The sequence below is a fragment of the Acartia tonsa genome, chromosome 10 (genome assembly GCF_053477335.1).
Source record: "Acartia tonsa isolate MP-2025a chromosome 10, ASM5347733v1, whole genome shotgun sequence".
Taxonomy (NCBI): Eukaryota; Metazoa; Arthropoda; class Copepoda; order Calanoida; family Acartiidae; genus Acartia; species Acartia tonsa.
Window position 1 is genome coordinate 13,942,680 of NC_137269.1, and position 20,643 is coordinate 13,963,322.

The 20,643-nt window shown below is 36.1% G+C and overlaps 2 protein-coding genes across 5 annotated transcripts in view; one reads left to right on the forward strand and one right to left on the reverse strand.

Annotated features, from left to right (window-relative positions):
• Positions 1 to 4,764: 4,764 nt before the first annotated feature.
• LOC145329462 (myosin-4-like) lies at positions 4,765 to 13,463 on the forward strand. The gene is made up of 6 exons (XM_080173619.1): positions 4,765 to 9,524; positions 9,807 to 9,895; positions 10,389 to 10,569; positions 11,541 to 11,942; positions 12,251 to 12,490; positions 12,872 to 13,463. The coding sequence occupies exons 1-6, from the start codon at positions 4,860 to 4,862 to the stop codon at positions 13,061 to 13,063; spliced, it is 5,769 nt and encodes a 1,922-aa protein (XP_080029745.1). The 5' UTR covers positions 4,765 to 4,859; the 3' UTR covers positions 13,064 to 13,463.
• Positions 13,464 to 16,499: 3,036 nt separating this feature from the next.
• Positions 16,500 to 20,643, reverse strand: part of row (zinc finger domain-containing protein relative of woc) — a 147,669-nt gene continuing 143,525 nt past the window's right edge. For 3 of the 4 annotated variants that reach the window (XM_080173629.1, XM_080173628.1, XM_080173627.1), the window contains exons 42-44: positions 20,444 to 20,493; positions 17,152 to 17,267; positions 16,501 to 16,736 (exon numbers count right to left, since the gene is read on the reverse strand). In XM_080173629.1, the coding sequence (XP_080029755.1) occupies positions 16,604 to 16,736; positions 17,152 to 17,267; positions 20,444 to 20,493 (299 nt within the window). In that variant the 3' untranslated portion in view covers positions 16,501 to 16,603. Of the gene's footprint in view, positions 16,737 to 17,151; positions 17,268 to 20,443; positions 20,494 to 20,643 lie in introns of all 4 variants that reach the window. The other variant, XM_080173626.1, reaches the window with a different exon arrangement.

The window sequence follows — 20,643 nt, forward strand, 5'->3', positions numbered from 1 at the left end:
TTAGCATAAAAATGAGTTTTTGTTTAACTGAGAATGATATTCCTGTCCAGTTTTTTGTTTAGGAATGAATATTTTTTACCCTCGTCATCATTTATTCCCTCGGGTAAAAAATATTCATTCCTAAACAAAAAACTGGACAGGAATACCCCATTTCAAATATTCTGGCAAGATGCGATCACATGGCAAAATTTAAAATTTGAGGGAAGGGGAGGGAGTGAAGAAGGGAATACAGTAAAAAAAAACGTGGGGATGGGATTTTTCCAGGGATTGTTCTTGGGAGGGTGGAGGTACCCATCCGCAAAATAGTTATAAACCTTCCCTTGAACTATTTGAACCCTCACTATAAAGGAGAACAATATCAGTAAGATCACAAACAACCGACACAAAATAAGACATCCTGTTACTTTTATATAAGGTTTGCTATGCCCCTTAATTCCCTGATATCTAGCAGAAGCTTAGATGTTTAAATCACTTGTTCTCGTTCGTGTATATTTCTATTTAAACAAGGATGAAAAAAGCGAAGCTCTGAAACGGTTGGACAAACGAACATTAACACTTGTAGAGTGTCAGAACTGAATAATCAGACCATAAATGTATAAATGTCGAATCAAAATTGTAAGTAAATTCGTTGAAAAACTGCTTAAAAGCAGCATAATGTTTAAGGACATACTTACGTTTTTATGACTTGATTATAGAAATGCTTCGCTCATAACATTGTACTTTGTTGTCTTAGGAATTAGTATTCAAAAAATCAGATCAATCAGATACTTTTATCTGATACAAATTTGTTGTGAAAAAGTTAAAAATCAACATGTTGAAAACGGACATTCTGGTAACGATAATAGAGTTGCTAGGCTTTCTAAATCGTACCTAACTACTACAGGAATCACCATGTAAAGTTTAAAATCGTTAGGACAATTCTAACATGCCTGAATGAACGAAAAAAGCTATCCGTTCCAGACAGACGGACGGACGAACCGACACTAATTATAGAAAAGCTTCGCTTTTAGAAAGAATTTTACAGGATTATTTGAGTGCAAAATTAATCAGGGAGGGAAAGGATAATGGTAGTTGGATTAATCTCGAATCTTTAACTTTCAAAAATATACGTGCAAAAAGTAGAAATAATAAAATTGCGGGAAATAATATTTTTGTAAATTATTTATCCTTTTAGCCCTAATAATGAATACTTGCAAAAATAATAAATCATATAAAACAAGGACAATTCAATGGATAAATTGCATAGCTTTTGGATCTTTATTTAATTTTTCAGTTTTTTGTTTAATTTTACTTGAAGCATCTTACACTGCCTTATAAAAATTACGTCATACAATAAATATCACCAATCATAGTCCAGTATATATTTTTACCATTGGTCAATTACAATATATACTGTCCTATCATTGGTAATTTGTATGTATAGAATGACGCCATTTTTTATTAGACACTATAAGCTGCTTCATTTTACTTAAAATTAAACTAATCTTGACTATCAAACAAAAAAATTGTTCTCAGATTAAATTATAAGAAAGATTTGATTGACGTTATTGAGCTTTTACAGTTTTACTTAAACTTTGATGGTTCTTTTAATAACTATTCTCATGTTTTTAATAAAAATCAACCCGTAAATCAGCTTAAATTTTAGCGTGCTTGCTTGCTGTCGGGGAATATCGAGATCGCGACATACCAAGACCTTAAAAAATTGTACCTACTGCTGCTATTTCTGGCACTAATCAAAGTGTTGGTTATCTGAGGGATGTTACTTAACCTATTATCCTATAGTGGGCGTTAGAGTATTGCATCCCATTACAAGCGGATGATGCTCTAGCTTAATTAGCTAGATGACCACTTGATTTCGAAGAAGAAACCCATTCCCAACGACATAGTGTTTCAACTGAATAAATTGAAATTAAATTCGAGATTATATTTGATACCTTAGAATAGTTTAAATGCCAATTATCCATAGCAAATATGTCTGAAGAAACGGTTGATCTAACTGATTATTTTACCAAATATAAAAATAACATATCGATATAACAGTCTAGAGGGTTGACAGTTTTAGCTTCATTATTCAGGTTCAAAATAGGATTTTCAAACGTTTGTTAATTATAAAGAAACTATGCCTCTAAAAAATTTGCAAGAATCCACAAAATATATAACTCAATGTAAATATACATATCTGTAAAATATTGTCAATTTTAAGTAGAAAATTCTTTTTTAATGATAGGGTAAAGTCTATTTAGAGCAAGGATTAGGGTATTCCTTTAAAAAAGCAAGACATTTCATATTTTAAGAAAACATATAAATTTGATCGTCAAAATAAAGACGTCCAAGGAAAGGGTGAAAGGTTATTAACCCCCCCTCCTCCCCCCAATTTGTTCTCTTAGACAAATATAAATACTATTATATAAAGTAGTTTTGTTTGTCTGTTAAGATCTCACTAACAACTAAACTATACTGAATAAGTTTTTTTGGATGGTTTTAAACTATTGCATATATTAAATGATAAAATTTATAAATAAAATATCACCTATAGCTGTAAACAAGCCACGTCCACCAGTTGTCTATCTGTCAAGCCACACACACACTCACACACACAGAAACACACACACACGTCACATATAAGTGACAAAAGCTCGCAAGAAAATGTGACAAGCTAAGTAATAATTCAAGTTTCCCCCCTTGAAAAACCTAGGATAGGTTAATATATAATAAAATCCTATAATAAAAAGTAAGTTTCTTTGTCTGTAGCTTAGATTTAACAACTACTTAACCGATTGTGTTCTCCATATCATGAAAGCTAAACATATGTCTCAAGATGGTTTTAGGTTATTTTTTATATAGGTCTGCTCCTGGATCCACACTTCTCAGAAGGCAGAGCCCCAAGATCATACAGGAGAAACCTTAAGAGATAAGACAGTGGGCGATAATTTGTTAAATATCCTAATGCCAATAAACAAAATTACCCCTTCTGGGGATAACAATTATAGGTTAAAATTTTGGGAACATCCCAATCAAAATTGTACAAAAGCACCCAAATTTTTAAACAATAAGATAGCGTGGTTATAAAACTTTGGGAACCGGTAATTTTAAAGCCCAATTCTCCCTCCCTGAATTTAAAGAGATATACTACGGATAGGTTTATTGAATATATTTAAATAAATATTCCCATAATATAAATTTTTATCAAATGTTACTTTTAAATACTTTAGGATTGCGCAGGGAGGGAGGGTACATTGGAATATTAATATTTCTTGTACCTAAAGTTTTATAAGCATTCTACCTTATTTAAAAGCTTTTTTAAAATTTTGATTGGTTTGTTCCAAACTATTCAACCAATAATTTTATATTTAAAAGGGGTAATTTTGTTTGTTATCAATGTTGATGTATTTCATTGTCTGAACTCGTCAGATCCCTGGGTTTATAAAATTATGTGGTCCTACAACCCCCATTTAATTTTTGTACTATTATTTCATTTTTATAGAATCTATATCCGCAATCCAAGTGCAAATATTGTCATTATTTTGAGCGCGCCGTAGCTAGCGTTATGCACAATTGGAGAGGTGCATGAAAAAAGCTACATATCTTTAATCATTTAAAAAGTTAAATTATTAACCTTTTGAGTTCAATAAAATATGGTGTTTTCCTTAAAAATACTATGAATCAACCCCCCCCCCCCTCTTAGTTTTTAAAACAGGTTAGGTTAGGTTATATTGGTTACTCGAGCCCAGCAGGATTAGAGTAAAGTAGGTAGAGTCCCTGCAGGGTTACAAAACCCACAAGGGTTAGGCATAGAAACAATTATTCCTTCCATCTTTTCTAAAAATTTATTTTAAAGTTAGGGGGGTTAAGGATTCGACAAGTACTTTGAGGGAAAGCGCCAAAAATTTTACCAGAAATACATTGAAGCTGCATAAATAATGTTAAATTTTAATAAGAGTTGAATTCAATATTTAAAAACAATGTAATAAAGAAACATATAGTAGAAAAAAAGTTTTAAAATGACAGTTTATAATTTTCACGTAAGGTTATGATGGGCTAATTATGTAATTGGTTAATACACCTTCCATTTAACACATTTTTCATTAAGAGCATCTTATCCTTTAATATAATGTAGTAAAGTTTTTTGACTGAAGCTTAAATATTAAAAAACTACTGAACTGATTAAGTTCTCATTTCTAGGGAGGCTTCACATAGATCCTGGGATGGTTCAAGGCCATTTTTCTGGTCCTCTGGATGCTAGGGGCGCATCCGCTAGTATCTTACATAGTATTAATCGTTTGAATTTGTGGCTATTTAGCTGCCACACCACGTTTTACGTAAAATGAGTAATTCCTGTAGCGTGCAGGTCGTCGTAAGCAGGTCGTAGCGTCCTCACGGAAAGGGGTAAAATAACCTGCCTACGCTCAAGGATTTTTTACCTAAAAGTTAAGACGCTTACAGCTAAATTAAATGATATTTTGTTTTGCAAAAATTCTACAAAGTTTTAAAATTTAAATTAATTATATCAAATTTTGAGAATTTTCTAACACTAAAACTAAACTTAAATATCAAACTTTAATTTGAAGATCCTTTTGATTGGTTCACTTTAATTTATTTTATTTATTAATTAATTGATTATTAATTAAATGCAAGTATAGAAATATTCTAAGTGTAGATTTTTGTTCAATGTTTTGTGTATTTCTATTTTCTAACCTGAATGTATGATAACCTTGACTAGGAGGACAATAGAAAAAGACCGGCGCTGGTCTGTCCATCTTTTTGACTGGGCAGGTAGAGTCGGGTATAAATTGTGGGTCTTGCGAGCCAAAGTCTTCAGAAGCTGTTTGTTTCTCTGACCAGCAAGAAGTAGCCCAACTATGCCCGGTCACGTGAAGAAAACCACTGGACCTGATCCAGACCCCAGCCCATGGCTGTGTGTCTCTGATGAGCTGAAAAAGAAGAATATGGCCAAGCCTTATGATACCAAGAAGTCTGTGTGGGTACCAAACAAGGCTGACGGTGGTTACCTGGAGGGTCTTCTTGTTGAGAAAGATGGCAAGAAGGTTAAGGTCAATGTTGGTGGTGAGGAGAAGGTGTTCAAGGAAGAGCAAGTTTGCCAGGTCAATCCTCCCAAGTTTGATTGTTCAGATGACATGGCCAACTTGACTTATCTTGGTGATGCCTGTGTCTTGTGGAACTCTGTTGTCAGGTATGTCAATGAGCTTATCTACACTTACTCTGGTCTCTTCTGTATTGCCATCAACCCCTACAAGAGGTTCCCTATCTACACCCTGAGAACTATGGAGATGTATGTTGGCAAGAGGAGAAATGAGGTACCTCCCCATATTTTTGCCATTGCTGAGGGTGCCTACCAGGGCATGATGCAGTCCAGCATTAACCAGTCTATCCTTATTACTGGTGAGTCTGGTGCTGGTAAGACTGAGAACACCAAGAAGGTTATCTCCTACTTTGCCACCATCTGCTCTTCTGGTAAGAGGAAGGAAGGAGAGGCTTCCCTTGAGGACAAGATTGTCCAGACTAACCCTGTCTTGGAAGCCTGGGGTAATGCTAAAACTGTAAGGAATGACAACTCCTCTAGATTTGGTAAGTTTATCCGTATCCATTTTAATGCTGCTGGTAAACTGTCTGGTGCTGACATGGTTGTTTACTTGCTTGAGAAGTCCCGTCTTACCTACCAGCAGCCCCTTGAGAGATGTTACCACTCTTTCTATAACCTCATGTCTGATCAGGTACCAGACCTGAAGGAAAAATGTCTCCTGTCCAATGACATCTATGACTATTGGTATGTCTCTCAGGGTAAGACAACTGTACCAACTATTGATGACAAGGAGGACATGCAGTTTGCTGATGAGGCCTTTGATGTTCTTAACTTCAGTCAAGAACAAAAGTATGATGTGTTCAAGAACACTGCTTGCATGATGCACATGGGTAACATGACAAGGGACTTTGTACCTGTTGGCAAGGAAGAGCAGGCTGAGGTCAAGAATGACAACAATGCCCAAAAAGTTGCTACTCTCATGGGAATTGACTGTGAGTGGATGGTCACCTATTTCTGTAAGCCCAAGTTGAAGGTTGGTACTGAATGGGTACAGAAGGGCTCAACCTGTAACCAGGCTGCTAACTCTGTTGCTGGTATTGCCCGTGCCCTATATGAACGTACCTTTAGGATCATTGTTGAAAAATGTAATGAGTCTCTTATTGATAAAACCATGAAAAAAGTCACATACATTGGTGTACTGGATATTGCTGGTTTTGAGATTTTTGACTACAATGGCTTTGAACAGATCTGTATCAACTATGTCAATGAAAAGCTGCAGCAGTTCTTCAATCAGCACATGTTTACTCTTGAGCAGGAAGAGTATGTCCGTGAAGGTCTTGACTGGGCTAATGTTGACTTTGGTATGGACTTGGGACCTTGTATTGAGATGTTTGAAAAGCCTATGGCTTTCTTGGCCATCTTTGAAGAAGAGTCCTTGTTCCCTAAGGCTACAGATGAAACATTTAGGAACAAGCTTTTCGAGAACATGTTAGGCAAATTCCCCAACTTTGCTAAGCCATCCCCTAAGCCTGACCCTGATGCTCACTTTGCTATTGTTCATTATGCTGCCACTGTATCCTACAATCTTACTAGTTGGTTGGAAAAGAACAAGGATCCTTTGAATGACACCATTGTTGAGATGATTAAAAATGGTAGCAACAATTTGGCAATTCAGTGTTTTGCTGATCATCCTGGTCAACCACTTGAAGCTGGCAAGGATGATGGTGGCAGAAAAAAGAAGGGTGGTGGTAAAACTGTCTCATCTTACTTCAAGGGACAGCTTGATGATCTTATGACTACCCTTTACAAAACTGAACCCCACTTTATTCGTTGTGTGGTACCCAACACCCACAAGATTCCTGGAGGTGTTGAGCCTGGACTTGTCATGCATCAGTATCAGTGCAATGGTGTGCTAGCTGGTATTGCTATTTGTAGGAAGGGATTCCCCAACAAAATGTTGTATCCTGAATTCAAGGCAAGATACAATATTCTCTCTGCCAAGGCAGTAGCCAAAGCAAAGAGTGACAAATCTGCTGCCAATGCTGTGTTTGACAAGATCAAGTTAGACAAAGAAAAGTTTAGACTTGGTCATACCAAAGTATTTTTCAGAGCTGGTATCCTTGGTTACATGGAAGAGGTGAGAGAGGACAAGATTGGTGAAGTTCTTTCTTGGCTTCAAGCTGGTGCAAGAGGCAAAGGTTCTAGAATGCAATTCCAGAAGCTGAAAGCTCAAAAACTTTCCTTGTACTGTGCCCAGAGAACCATCAGGAACTACTACATCGGTAAGACCTGGCTGTGGTGGCAAATTTGGTTGGCAATTAAGCCCAATCTTAAGTGTACCCAGTTTACCAAGTACAAGACTGAGTATGAGGAAAAGATTGCTACTGCTGAGGCTAACATTGGAAAAGCTACAGCTGAATGTGCTGCTGTTGTTGCTGCCCATGAAAGGCTGTGCAATGAGAAGAATGAGCTGTTCCTTGCCTTAAACTCTGGAGGTTCAGCTGTTCAAGATGTCATCGACAAAACTAACAGGATTGAAGCTGCAAGAAATGATGTTCAGAAGCAAGTTGATACTACCAAAGCAAGGGTAAAGGGTGAAGAAGAAAACATTGCTTCTATTCAGCAGAGTCAGAGCAAAGTTACCAGGGATGCTGAAAAGCTTAGAGATGAAATTAAGGAGCTTGAAAACACAATTGAGAAGTGTGAAGAGGATAGAATGTCCAAGGATAATCAGATCAGGACACTGAGGGATGAAATTGCCCACCAGGAAGAACTTATCTCAAAACTACACAAGGAAAAGAAGTCTGTTGGTGAAAACAGACAGAAGACTGAGGAGGACATCCAGTCTGCTGAGGATAGATGCAATCATCTGAACAAGGTTAAGGGAAAACTTGAGCAATCTTTGGATGAGTGTGAAGATGCTTTGGAGAGAGAGAAGAAGTCAAAGGGTGATGTTGAAAAGCTTAAAAGAAAGGTTGAGGGTGACCTCAAGCTGACTCAGGAGGCAGTTTCTGACCTAGAAAGGATGAACTCTGAGCTGGGTCAAAATCTGCAAAGAAAGGAAAAGGAGCTTTCTTCACTGACTGCCAAGATTGAAGATGAACATACTCTTGGCAATAAGTATACCAAACAAGTCAAAGAGCTTCAGTCCAGAATTGATGAGCTTGATGAAGAAATCCTTGCTGAGCGCACCAATCGTGCCAAGGCTGAAAAGAACAGGTCTCTTCTTTCAAGAGAAATTGAAGATCTTGGTAATCGCCTGGCTGAAGCTGGATCCAACACTTCCACTCAAATTGAACTTAACAAGAAGAGAGAGGCTGAATTGGCAAAACTTCGTGGAGAGCTTGAAGAGGCCAATATCTCTCATGAGGGAACTCTTGCTGCTCTTAGACAGAAACACAATAACAGCATGTCTGATCTGGGTGAGCAGATTGATTCTATCAACAAGAATAAAGCTAAGTCTGAAAAGGACAAGGCTGGCATGGAGAGAGATCTCCAGGAAGCAAGAGGTGGTCTTGAGGAGGCCATGAGAGATAGGGCTAATGTTGAAAAGAATTGCAAGATGACCCAAGCCCTTATTGTTGAGTCTAACCAAAAGCTTGATGAGATGGCCAGAGCTCTGAATGAAGCTGATGCAACTAAGAAGAAGCTTCAAGTCGAGTCCTCTGACTTGACCCGACAGATTGAGGAATGTGAGAATACTATTGCTTCCCTGAACAAGAACAAGATTTCATTGACTACTCAACTTGAAGACACCAAGCGTCTTGCTGATGGTGAGGCTAGAGACAGAGCTGCTCTTCTTACCAAATTTAAGAATTTGACTACTGAAGTTGAAAACCTGAAGATGAAGATTGATGAGGAATCTGAGAAGAAGAATGATGTGCTAAGAGCCCTTTCAAAGGGTCAGGCTGAGATTCAGCTGTGGAGATCCAAGTTTGAAACTGAAGGACTTGGTAGAATTGAAGAGCTTGAGAGCTCCAAGCACAAGCTTGCTGCCAGAGTAATTGAGGCTGAAGAGAATATTGAGTCATTGAACACCAAGATAGCCTCAGCTGAGAAGGCCAAACACAGGATGGAGGCTGAGATTGAAGAAATGGCCATGGAATATGAAAGAACACATGCTGCTGCAGTCATAACAGAGAAGAGAGGTAGAAACTTTGAGAAGGTTGTAAGTGAATGGAAAATCAAGGCTGAGGATCTTCAGGCTGAGCTTGAGGCCAGCCAATCTGAGTGCAGAAACATCAACTCTGAAGCATTCAGGCTTAAAGCTGCCTTTGATGAGACAACTGAGCAGCTTGATATTGTGCGCAGAGAGAACAAGAATCTTGCTGATGAGATCAAGGACCTGCTTGACCAGCTTGGAGATGGAGGTAGATCTATTCATGAGCTTGACAAACTGAGGAGACGCCTGGAGTGTGAAAAGGAGGAGCTGCAGGCAGCTCTGGAGGAGGCTGAGGGTGCTCTTGAAGTTGAGGAAAATAAGGTAAAAAACCTTTAAAATATTACATTTAAGCATATTGATATGTATGGTAAATTCTTTCCTATATTTGTAAAGTAAAACCAAACCATTTACAGAAGTGAAATATCAATGATTTAAGGAAAATAGGAATTTCTTTGCAGTAAATATTATGAATTTGTAAAACAAACTTAATAAAATAAAGAACATGTATTAAAAAAATTTATAAAAATATTTGAAAAAGAATAGAATTTAAGATATAAAACCTCTATTTAATTTGCATGCAACTAACGGTTGGTTGTCTATTAGGTGTTGCGAGCCCAGCTTGAGTTGTCCCAGGTACGCCAGGAAATTGACCGCAGGATGGCAGAGAAGGAGGAAGAGTTTAATAATACCAGGTACTCAGACATGAACACTGACACCCCCCCCCCCCAAGCTCCCTAATTATTAAATGAATTGAAGGACAGTGGGGGGGGAGGCAGAATTATCATTCCTATGTCTTACCCCTGTGGGGGGCTTAAAAACCAAGTACCTACTATAACCTAATCTGACTTTACCTAAAGTAATGACAAACAATTTATTTAAAAACTAAGGGTAGGGTGGGTGTCAGTGCTCAACAAGGTACTTTGTGAGGAAATGTAAATACTAGGGGAAAGAAATTTTCAAATGCAAATTTTTTTTCTTTGTAACTGTAGGGGTTATATTGTAAAATTACATAATTTTCCTTTGTCTGTCTGTTCGTCCGTCAATCAAGATTTCATGTTTTTTTTTCAAATAAATTTATTATTGCTTTAAATATCGGAACTTTAAATCGTCTTTTCCCCTTAAAACCCATGTCTTTTTTGCTTTGCTACTTTGAATGTTGTCATTCTTGTCTCTATATTATTTTAGAAAGAACCACCAGCGTGCCATGGAGTCCCTGCAGGCCTCCCTAGAGACTGAGCAGCGCTGCAAGGCCGAGGCTCTCAGGATCAAGAAGAAGTTGGAGGGAGATATTAATGAGCTAGAGATTGCTCTTGACCACGCCAACAAGGCCAACAATGAAGCACAGAAGGCTATCAAACGCTACCAGGTATTATAAATTATTTACATTGATGACAAACAAAATTACCCCTTTAGTAGATCCAAATTAATGGTTGAAAAGTTTGGACACTTTAATTACCAACCAATCAAATTTCAATAAAAGTACTTACAGAAAATGTGGTCATGAAACTTTGGGTACCAATGTAATTAACAGTCCATTGTCCCCGCCTTCCCTACACTAGTATTAAATTACCCCCCCAGCCCCACTCCCTATTTTTTTCATTTTAAAAGCGAAGTTTTTCTATAATTAGGGTCGGTCTGTCCGTCACAGTTAGCTTTTTTCGTTAATTTAAACAGGTTAGAATTGTCCTATCGATTCTAAACTTTGCATGACGATTCCTGTAGTAGTTAGGTACTATTCAGAAAGCGTAGCAACTCTATAATCAATACCAGAATATCCGTACGTCCATTTTAAACATGTCGATTTTAAACTTTTTTTGACAACAAATTTTTGTATGTTAAAATCATCCGATATTTCTGATTTTTTTGCAAACTGATTCTTATTATAACAAGGTACAATGTTATAAGCGAAGCATCTCTATAAACAAGTCCCAAAAATGTAAGTATGTCCTTAAACAGTATCATCTTTTTATGCAGTTTTGCAACAAATTTACTTACAATATTGTTTGTACTAATGCATTAATATTCTGCTAATTCAGTTCTGACAATCTACAAGTATCAATGTTCGTTTGTCCTTCCATTTCAGAGCTTCGCTTTTATGGATGTTGTCAACCTTGTTCTGTTTAAAACTAAAACGTAAAAGTGGAACGTCGATTTTCCACCACAGACCCTAGTAATAAATAAAATAAAAAGGACAGAAAGAAATAGGTTTAAAATACACATGATTTAAATGAAAATGATTATTTTCTCAAAATATTAATAAAGAAACCAGGAAGTAATTAAGGAGTGTCAAACAAAAAAATCTGAACTTAAAATTAAAGCTATTCCTTTCATTTTAAGGCCCAGGAACGCGAGGCTGAGAGCGCTGTGGCCGAAGCCTCCAAGCAGCGCCAGGAAATGAACGAGAAGTACAGCCTGGTCGAGCGCAGAAGCAACGCGCTGGCCGGCGAGATGGAGGAGGCGCGCGCACTGCTCGACTCTGCCGAGCGCGGCAAGAAGCAGACTGAGGCTGAGCTCAGCGAGGCTCGTAATGCTGTCAACGAAATGACAAGTATCAACACACGTGCTGGCGCGGAGAAGCGCGGCCTCGAGGGTAATGTGCACACCATGCAGGCGGAGATTGACGACATGCTGCACCAGGCCAAGAACAGCGAGGAGAAGGCGAAGAAGGCGATGGTTGACGCTGCCAGGCTGGCGGATGAACTCAGGGCAGAGCAGGATCATACCAGCACTCAGTCTAAGGTAATATTTCAGTGATCTTAAGAGATAAGACAATTGACATTAAACTTATGCAAACCCTAATTATGATTGAATTACTCTTGATTTGCATTAAAATTAAGGATACTCTAAGTTTGTACCAACCAATAAGGATTTAAGAATAAGGACCCAAAGTTTTTAGGCCAATGAATGATAGAACGTGTTTACAAAACTTTGTGTACCAGTATAATATTCAGTTCAATGTCCATTCACTCCATGGGTAATTCAACTTTCCAAACAGCTCGGCTTTTAAGTCAACACCTTCCATAAATAACTAAATTATAACTTTTCAGGGCAAGCGTGCCCTGGAGTGTCAGCTGAGCGAGCTGGAGCAGCGCATCGCTGAGGCCAGCGAGTCCGCCATGCACGGCGGCCGTACAGCCATGGCCAAGCTCGAGTCCCGAATCAAGGAGCTGGAGATCGAGTTAGGAGTGCTGCAGTCCCGCACTGGTGAGAACACGAAGCACAACCAGAAGGCCGAGAGGAAGATCAAGGAGCTGCAGTTCCAGATTGAGGAGGATACCAAGAACCAGGTAAAGGTTATTAGTCCCATCCTAAGCACTAATAACCCCTCCCTCACTTCCTTAATTTGAAATAAATAAATTGGAGAGTGGGGTAATTTAGTTTATTTTTGTATTACTTTAGGTCAGGTTATGTTGGGTAAAGGGTAGTGCCGCAGGGTTGAGGTTAAGGCCCCCCTCAGGGGTTAGTAACAGGAAAAAAATTACCCTCACCCCAAAAATAAGGATAATGAGGGTTAACAGTAACGTATGGTTAGATTTTCAAGCTCATAAAAAGGAAAACTTTTTAAATAGGGGTGGGAAAGAACGATAAAAATCATAGATTTGGGAGACATTACATATTTAAGCTTCTCCGCCACCCCAATAAGTAATTTGACAAAAATTTTAATTAAGGATAAGATGAGCGACCTAGCTAGCAAGCTGCAGCAGAAGATCAAGACCTACAAGAAGCAGATAGAGGAGGCGGAGGAGATCGCTGCGCTGAACCTGGCCAAGTACCGCAAGGCCCAGCAGGAGCTAGAGGAAACAGAGGAGAGGTCCCGCATGGCTGAGGCACATATCAACACCATCAACAGACCTTTCTGAACCTAACCCACGACGACATCCTACCTCAAGATTTGGTTAAATAATTTATTGTTTAAAAATAATCTTTTATGCAATTCATCATTTAACTAAAAACTGGATCTGCTAACGGAACTATGATACAAGACCAACGAAAAAACTTACAATTATTGTAGTCAAAACTTTTAGAATTTTAGCCTTAAAATTCATAAAAAGTTCTTTAAAAAAAAACTAAATACGCCCTGTATATAGTTCAAACCTCTATCTATTCCCTCTTACCCGAATGGACGTGTAAAAAATTATTTAAATTAGAATTTATCGATTTTAGTTTAAACTATTTTTTGGAATGACTGTTTCTTATTCTGTGTGTAACCATGGTTATAACTAACTTGTTTATATAGTACTAATAAATCTGCAAGCATTATCTACATTCTTATCAATTTTAGTAGCGTAGCTACTCACAAAATATAGGTATGTCAGTCCGTCCGAGCGTCCATCTACCGCGGATAAAAAAATTAAAATAACTTTCACAAATTAAAGTAAAGAAGAATTTGATATTCAACTTTATTTAGAAGTCTGCACGATTTCTTATAACTCTAATCCAAAGTGACTTAATACATGATGCTTAATGTGAACATACTTACAATTTAAGTCTTGATTATTGAGATTCTTCAAAGATCAAGTGAATAGGATAAGTAAATGAAATACAAAAAAGGAAAAAATCATAAACTTAAAATCTACATAAGACTTTCTGGTAATATTTATTATATATAGTTGACTTGCTGTTACAGGAATCATCATGCTTACTTTAAAAACCAGAGGATAATCATTGCATACTAAAATAATCTACAGATAAATGTAAGGGATCTAGAGGGATAAGACAATGGCTGATAAATTGATGTAATTATCCAATGACTACACACAAAATTGCCCCTTCTGTAGATTACAACTAAAACGTTTGGACAATCAACAAGCAATACAAATCCAATTAAAGTCCCCAATGTTGTTAAGCCAACCAATAAGAAAGAGATATTAAAAATCTTTAGGGACTAGCAAACCAATATACTGTAGAAAAGCTTCGCTTCCTAAATAAACAAAATTTGCTACTATTACATAATGTATTTCAACTAGATACAAAATTACAAAAAAAAAGAGAATTTAAATTAAATACAAAATTGGTAGAAATACAATGAGGGAGATCAAATGCATATTAGCTGTGACAGAGATTTTTATAAGCAAAGCAAATTGTATAAAAGTCCAGCCAAATATTTTGATAGAGCACATGTGAATACAAAAAGTTCATTGTTGAACTCTGATACCCCCCCCCCCCCTCCTCCCCTTAGTTTTTAAATAAATTGAAAATCATGGGGTGGGACGGTTTAGGCTTTTAAAACCTACTGCCCCCCCCCCACCCCTTTTTTTATCTATTTAAAAAATAATGAGTGGGGGTAACAGTGCTCCACGGAGTTTTTTTAAAACTTGACGTTTTTTTATATCTTAATTTCATAACAATTTTCGTTATTCCTTCCTTGGAAGAAAGTTAAATTAAACTTGAAATTACTTCCAGAAACCGATATAAAAATATTTATAAATATCTTCATACTCATGAATCTTGAGGGATAAGACAATTCGGAAGACTATCCCTTCTGGCTACCAAATTACTGGTTAAAAAGTTTGTACACATTTCATTTTGAACCAACCCATCAAAATTAAAACCCTAAGTTTTTGAGCGAACAAATAAGATAAGAAACCAGTATGCGACTTCAAAATTTGCTTTCCGTCCTTCATTCATTTGTTTATTTTGCAAAACCCGTTGCATCTTTCCTTACGCTGCTATTTAGTTCTGTCATTCTTGTTTAAGCTTTAATATATCGTGCAGAACTAGAATAATTTTCTAAGTAATATGAGATTCTACCATATGGACCATTTTTGCAAGTTCACTTGTAAGTAGGGTTTGGTAACTGCGACGGTAATTTCCCTCAAAAAGCCTGTTGAGCACTGTTTTAGTAGTTTTATTTACTCCGAATACGAATTTATATCCACTCGATTAAAACTGGTTCTAGGCTATAATGAAAATAATAAGTTTATTATATAAAATTTTCCAAGAAACAGTTAACTAAAAATCATAGAAATAGTCCCAGATTTATAGATCCTATATTTATTCAAATGTGGAGTAAAGTCCTACAAAAGTTAAATACGAACACACATTAACTTTGAATGGTTCTTGACCTACTAGCGAAAAAAGTGTTTTTTTCAAACTGTTAGATTAATTTTTAATATTAAATAGGTGTCATTTGATTTTACAAAAAAAATCATGATTTATAAAAGATAGAGAGCAAAATTATAAAAGAACATTATATCATTTGTTTCTTTTCATAAAAAACAAACAAAAACCTCATTTCTTTACAAAATATTCACAAAATATTTTCCATCAGATTTTTACAAAAACATATTTTGGTAAGATCAAATTTTCTCCTTAAATCCAGGGATAGCCACAGATATTCATTAATCTAAATCAATTAGATTCAGAGGCGTGCTGAAGGGGAGTGTATCCCACCCCACTGGCACTCCTAGGTGCCCCCTCTCCTTTGACCAAGAACTACAACCCCCCAAAAAACAGCCAAGGGGTTGACAAATTAAAAAGTCACAACCCCCTAACATAAAATATTTTGGGAGTTGAAAATAAATAACATCCTTAAAGACATAAAAGTTTTTCTTCACATGAAAAATATCACTATAAAAAGGGTATGAAAAAAGGATCTATTGGTTGAAAAGAGTGGACACTACTTGTCTCGAACCAACCTATCAAAATTCAATAAAAGTACCGAAAGTTTGGGCCAACAAACAAGATAACGTAGATGTAAAACTTTGGGTACCATCTTAATTTATAATTCCATGTTCGCTCACTCTCTGCCACAAATATAAGATGCTTATTCTTAATACCTGTACCCCACCGGTCCTAACATTATTATCAAATATTAAACCATAACAAAAACATCGCCTACATACCAGTCTTTCAGTTTTACATTTTACAAAAATTTTTAATTCTTTACAATTAAAAATAACACAATAGCTAAAAATGGAAATTTTTAAGAAAATACTTAAAGAAAATTTAAAGATATTGTTGCTCTTGTTAAATAAAAATGCTCCTTATCTTAATATTTTAAATACGTCACAATACTTTAGTTTAATTTTACTTTAAAATTAGTGGTTATATACTAGATTCATGATAATTTGGTTAGGGTAATTTTTTATAATTACATACAGGGCTGAACTGGTTTTTTTTTATAAAAAAACGAAAATGATGTAATTTCTTTTCATATTACAATTACAGTTAATCTCAAAATAGAAAACATTTGATAAATGAATCGAAATTGTGAAAGTATAAAGCCCACTTTACATAAATAAAATAATAAATATGTAGATGTGAATATTTTCCATAATTCACCCCCCCCCCCCTTGGCCCCCCTCGGGAGAAAGGAAAAAAATCGAGAATTTAATGGGGGTTAAAAGAATTCAAAAGAATGGAAAATATACACCCATGAATAGAAATAATAATTAATATTAATCATCCGTGTCCATGCCCTCTGTCTCATCTTGGAATGGGGGTTTAGTCACCGTCTCATCCTGGAATGGAGGTTTTGTGAATGGAGCAGCTGCCGAGGATTCGTCCTTCTCAGGAGAGCCTTCCTTCTCATCCTGACCAAGTGATTTTAGAATTTAGGGACTCATTTTAGGGGGGAAGAAGGGAAGTGGGTACAACCTCCGAACTTAAACGTAGCATTTTTGTGGAAGGGAGAAGGTAAAATCTAATATAATTCCATAATTTTCTCCACCCTTAAATTTGTATAGAGGAGGGGTAATGAACCCCTTTTCACTCTCTTCCCCCCCCCTTTGCGCGTCCTTGATATTGACGATCTTATTAGCAAGATAGGATAAAACCATTCGTTAACAAATTAGCTTAAAATTGACATAAAGGCATTCTGAGCGAGTAACTTTGCTTCAGAAATTGTGGCTGTTTTACAACAATCATACAATACCTTCATTTCTAAGGACCTAACACTGTCGTCCATTAAAAATTAAAAAGATTTATCTAACTAAGTTCTAATCATTCCTGTTTATTTTCTTCCTTATCATCTTGTTGAGCTGGAGTTGAAGATCTTGATTCAACTTCTTCTCCCTTGCCAACATCATTTGAATTATCATCATCCTTTGTGCTTTCAGCGTCCTTAACAAATAATATTTTATTTAAGTTGTTGTGTACAGGGAAAGGATCAGAGAGGGAGAAGACATTGGACGGTAAATTATATTGGTACCCAAAGTCTTATGTACAATACACGTTATCCTAAACTTTGGCTTAAAAACCTTAGTTACTTTAAATATTTTTATTGGTTATTTCCAAACAAGTATTGTCTTCTAAACAAATAATTTTCATCTACAAAAGGGGTAAGTGTTTTTAAATAAGGGAGGGATTTTTAATGCAACCATCTCGTAATCAATGTATAAATGGCACTTAGAATTCGAATTTTGATCTGAAATTTTGCATGAGTAATCCTTGGTAGGTCTATTTTCCCTAAATCGAACAAAAAGTTGAAAAAGAAACGGCTAACGGCTTAGCCGTTTAGCCGTTTTTTAGCTATTTTTAGGGCAAAGCTGTCATAATTTACGTAGGAATCAACTTTTTGAAACATATTTTTGCTTTAAATCATGTGAAATGATACAAGAAAACATTTTTTAGATTTCTAGTACCAGCAACTACTGGCTAGAACCGTTTGAAAACGTTTTGGAGTGGAAAAGAATATTATGTGGAGATAGGTTTCGTGATGGATTTGAATTAAAAATTGCAAAAAAATGGCTAAACGGCTGAGCCGCCAGCCGTTAGCCGCTACTTTTCCAACTTTTTGTTAGATTTAGGGAAAATAGACCTACCAAGGATTACTCATGCAAAATTTCAGATCGAAATTCGAATTCTAAGTGCCATTTATACTCTGATTACGAGATGGTTGCATTAACCCCCCCCCCCCCCCCCCCAACTTGGTGATGTAAATTTATCTTATATTGTATTATCCAACAGATACTATACAAAAGATACAATAACAACAGTAAAAACATTTCTTTCTTTTTGGTATACTGTATAACCCCACCAACTATTAAGTTTCCCTGGATGCTAGGAGCACTGATACTTGTATGTATATCATGGTATCAAAGTTGTGTGTTCATCAATTTCTTTCACCCTATATATGTGGGGTTTTTAATGGCTTGAGAGGAGTAGACACAACTTTAAAACCTGCCTTCTTCGACGTCTACAGTAAAATATCCTACAGAATAACTGTGATATTTATTTGGGCAAAAATAAGGGTTTTTTTTTCACTTTTTACAATAGCAGTTTGAATTCAGCAAAAAATTTGATGTAGAGTTTTCTTTTTTAATGTTTTTAATGCTAATCTTACAATTTTATGAGAAACGTTCATTTAGAATTTTGCTCTAGCTAAAATCCTGCCCTTTACAATTTCTGAGACCTTACTAAACCGACGAACACACATGTAGAAAAATGTTTTTAAAAACAAATTAAAATGTTTGTTAAAGGAAATGAAGTATTATATTTAATATGTTTTTTATGAATCATTAAAACAGAACCGCACAAAAACAAACAACCCGAGACTTGACAAGGATTTAAAAATGCGAAGCTGTACTACTTTAAATTTTGGACTTTCAAAAACGTAACAAAAATTCCAAAATAATACAAATTCTCCCGATATATACTAACAATTACCAAAGGTAATTTGCCAGGAATCTAAAAGTATAAGATAATGGCAAATAAATTGATGTATATCCCCAATAATAAACAAATTTCCCCTTCAGTAGATTACAATACAAAGTTGAAACACATAACTTAATGATCCAACCACCCAACATTCAATAAAAAGCTGAATAATTTTCCATATTATGTTTTATTCTATCATTCTTGGGCCATGAATAACTTCTTCATTTAAAAGAAGCCTTTTCAAAAATCATTGCATTTTTACCCTATCCTGTTAATATATAAAGTAGTAAGCGTTTTTGTCTGTCCCAAAGGATCTCCTTAACCACTGAACCGATATAGTTCTTCTTTACAGTGAAGCTTTTTATAGGTCCTGGGAAGGTTTTAAACTATTTTTGGAGAGAGTGTCTTCACCCCCCTCCCCCCCAAAGAAATATTTTTAAAAAAACCCTTTTTAAATTTGGAGGAGGTCGACATTCCCCCCTCCTACTATTGTCTCTAGAGGCTTCTTGGGGCGTAGCCGCTAGTATTATATAAAGTAGTAAGCGTTTTTTGTCTGTCCCGAAGGATCTCGCTAACCACTGAACCGATATTGTTCTTCATTACAGTGAAGCTTCTTATAGGTCCTGGGAAGGTTTTAAACTATTTTTGAGGAGGGTGTCTTTAACCCCTCCTCTCCAAAAAAATATTTTTTAAAACTCTTTTGAAACTCTAATTTAAAATGGGATGAGGTCGACTTTCCCCTCTTACCTTGAGTGCCCCTAGATTCCTAGAAGCTTCTAGGGGCGTAGCCACTAGTAAATCATATTTAACTTCTTAAAATTATTTCTTTAAACAGATTTTCTAAAGTATTTAAGAGTAGCTACGCTTTTAAAACTCCTGCCATAAAAACTAGAAAAGATAGAGCTCCAGACATTCAGACCAAGTGGTGCAATCACACAAAGTGCCGGTTGAGCAATTATCAACCCCCCCCCCCCCCCACAGACATTATAAAAAAATAAGGGATGGTAGTTTCCCCCTATTATTATACCTAACCCCTGCGAGGAGCTCTAACCCTAACCTAAATTAATATCAAATAATAAACTACCAGGCCCCACTTATTTCCAATTTATTTTATAATATGGGGGGGGGGGGGTATCAGTGCTTGCTTACAAGGGTATTTGTGTGAAAGGACCGACCAAGTCTTTTAAATATTCATAAAGCTTAACTTAAACCAAATATTAGGAACACAAATAAACAAACTTTGTTTATTTAAATACAAATCTTACATATATGAAAAACAAGATGTTTTTCTCTCCAAAAGAAGCATAGCATATAATGTAATAATGCCAAGAATGATTTGGTACAATATTAGTAGGAATGACTTTTGCAACCAACTATCACTTATAATATGTAGAAAAGCTTGGATAAAACATTATTACGGAGCCTTCATTCAAAGTACCTTGTTGAGCAATAATAATCCCATATTATTTTTAAAATATTACTTTAAGTCAGCTAGGGTTAGATTGTATTAGGTACTGGGTAGCCCCGTAAAGTTAGGCACCGCCCGCCCCCCCCCCCCTCTTTTTGATTTATTAAAATACGGGAGGGGGGGTATAAATGCTCAACAAGGTACTTTGTATGAAAGCACCAATTATGTTTACCTTTGATTCTTCTTCGTTTGTCTCCATTTCTTCATCTTTATTTTCTTCTTCTAAAAAACACTAATGTAAGTATACACAAAATTACTATGACCGCATATAAATTTGTATCCAGGGACAAGGGACCAGGATTCTGACAAAATTTCTCCACAAAACACTTCCTTCTTACCCACTTCCTTAAACACCATAAAACAAGTTTTATG

Excerpts from the sequence above, each read along its gene's own strand:
- LOC145329462 (XM_080173619.1), top strand. The coding sequence starts at position 4,860 with ATGCCCGGTCACGTGAAGAAAACCACTGGACCTGATCCAGACCCCAGC. Across the intron at positions 9,896-10,388 it reads GAAGAGTTTAATAATACCAG|AAAGAACCACCAGCGTGCCA; the intron begins GTACTCAGACAT and ends ATATTATTTTAG. Across the intron at positions 10,570-11,540 it reads AGGCTATCAAACGCTACCAG|GCCCAGGAACGCGAGGCTGA; the intron begins GTATTATAAATT and ends TTTCATTTTAAG.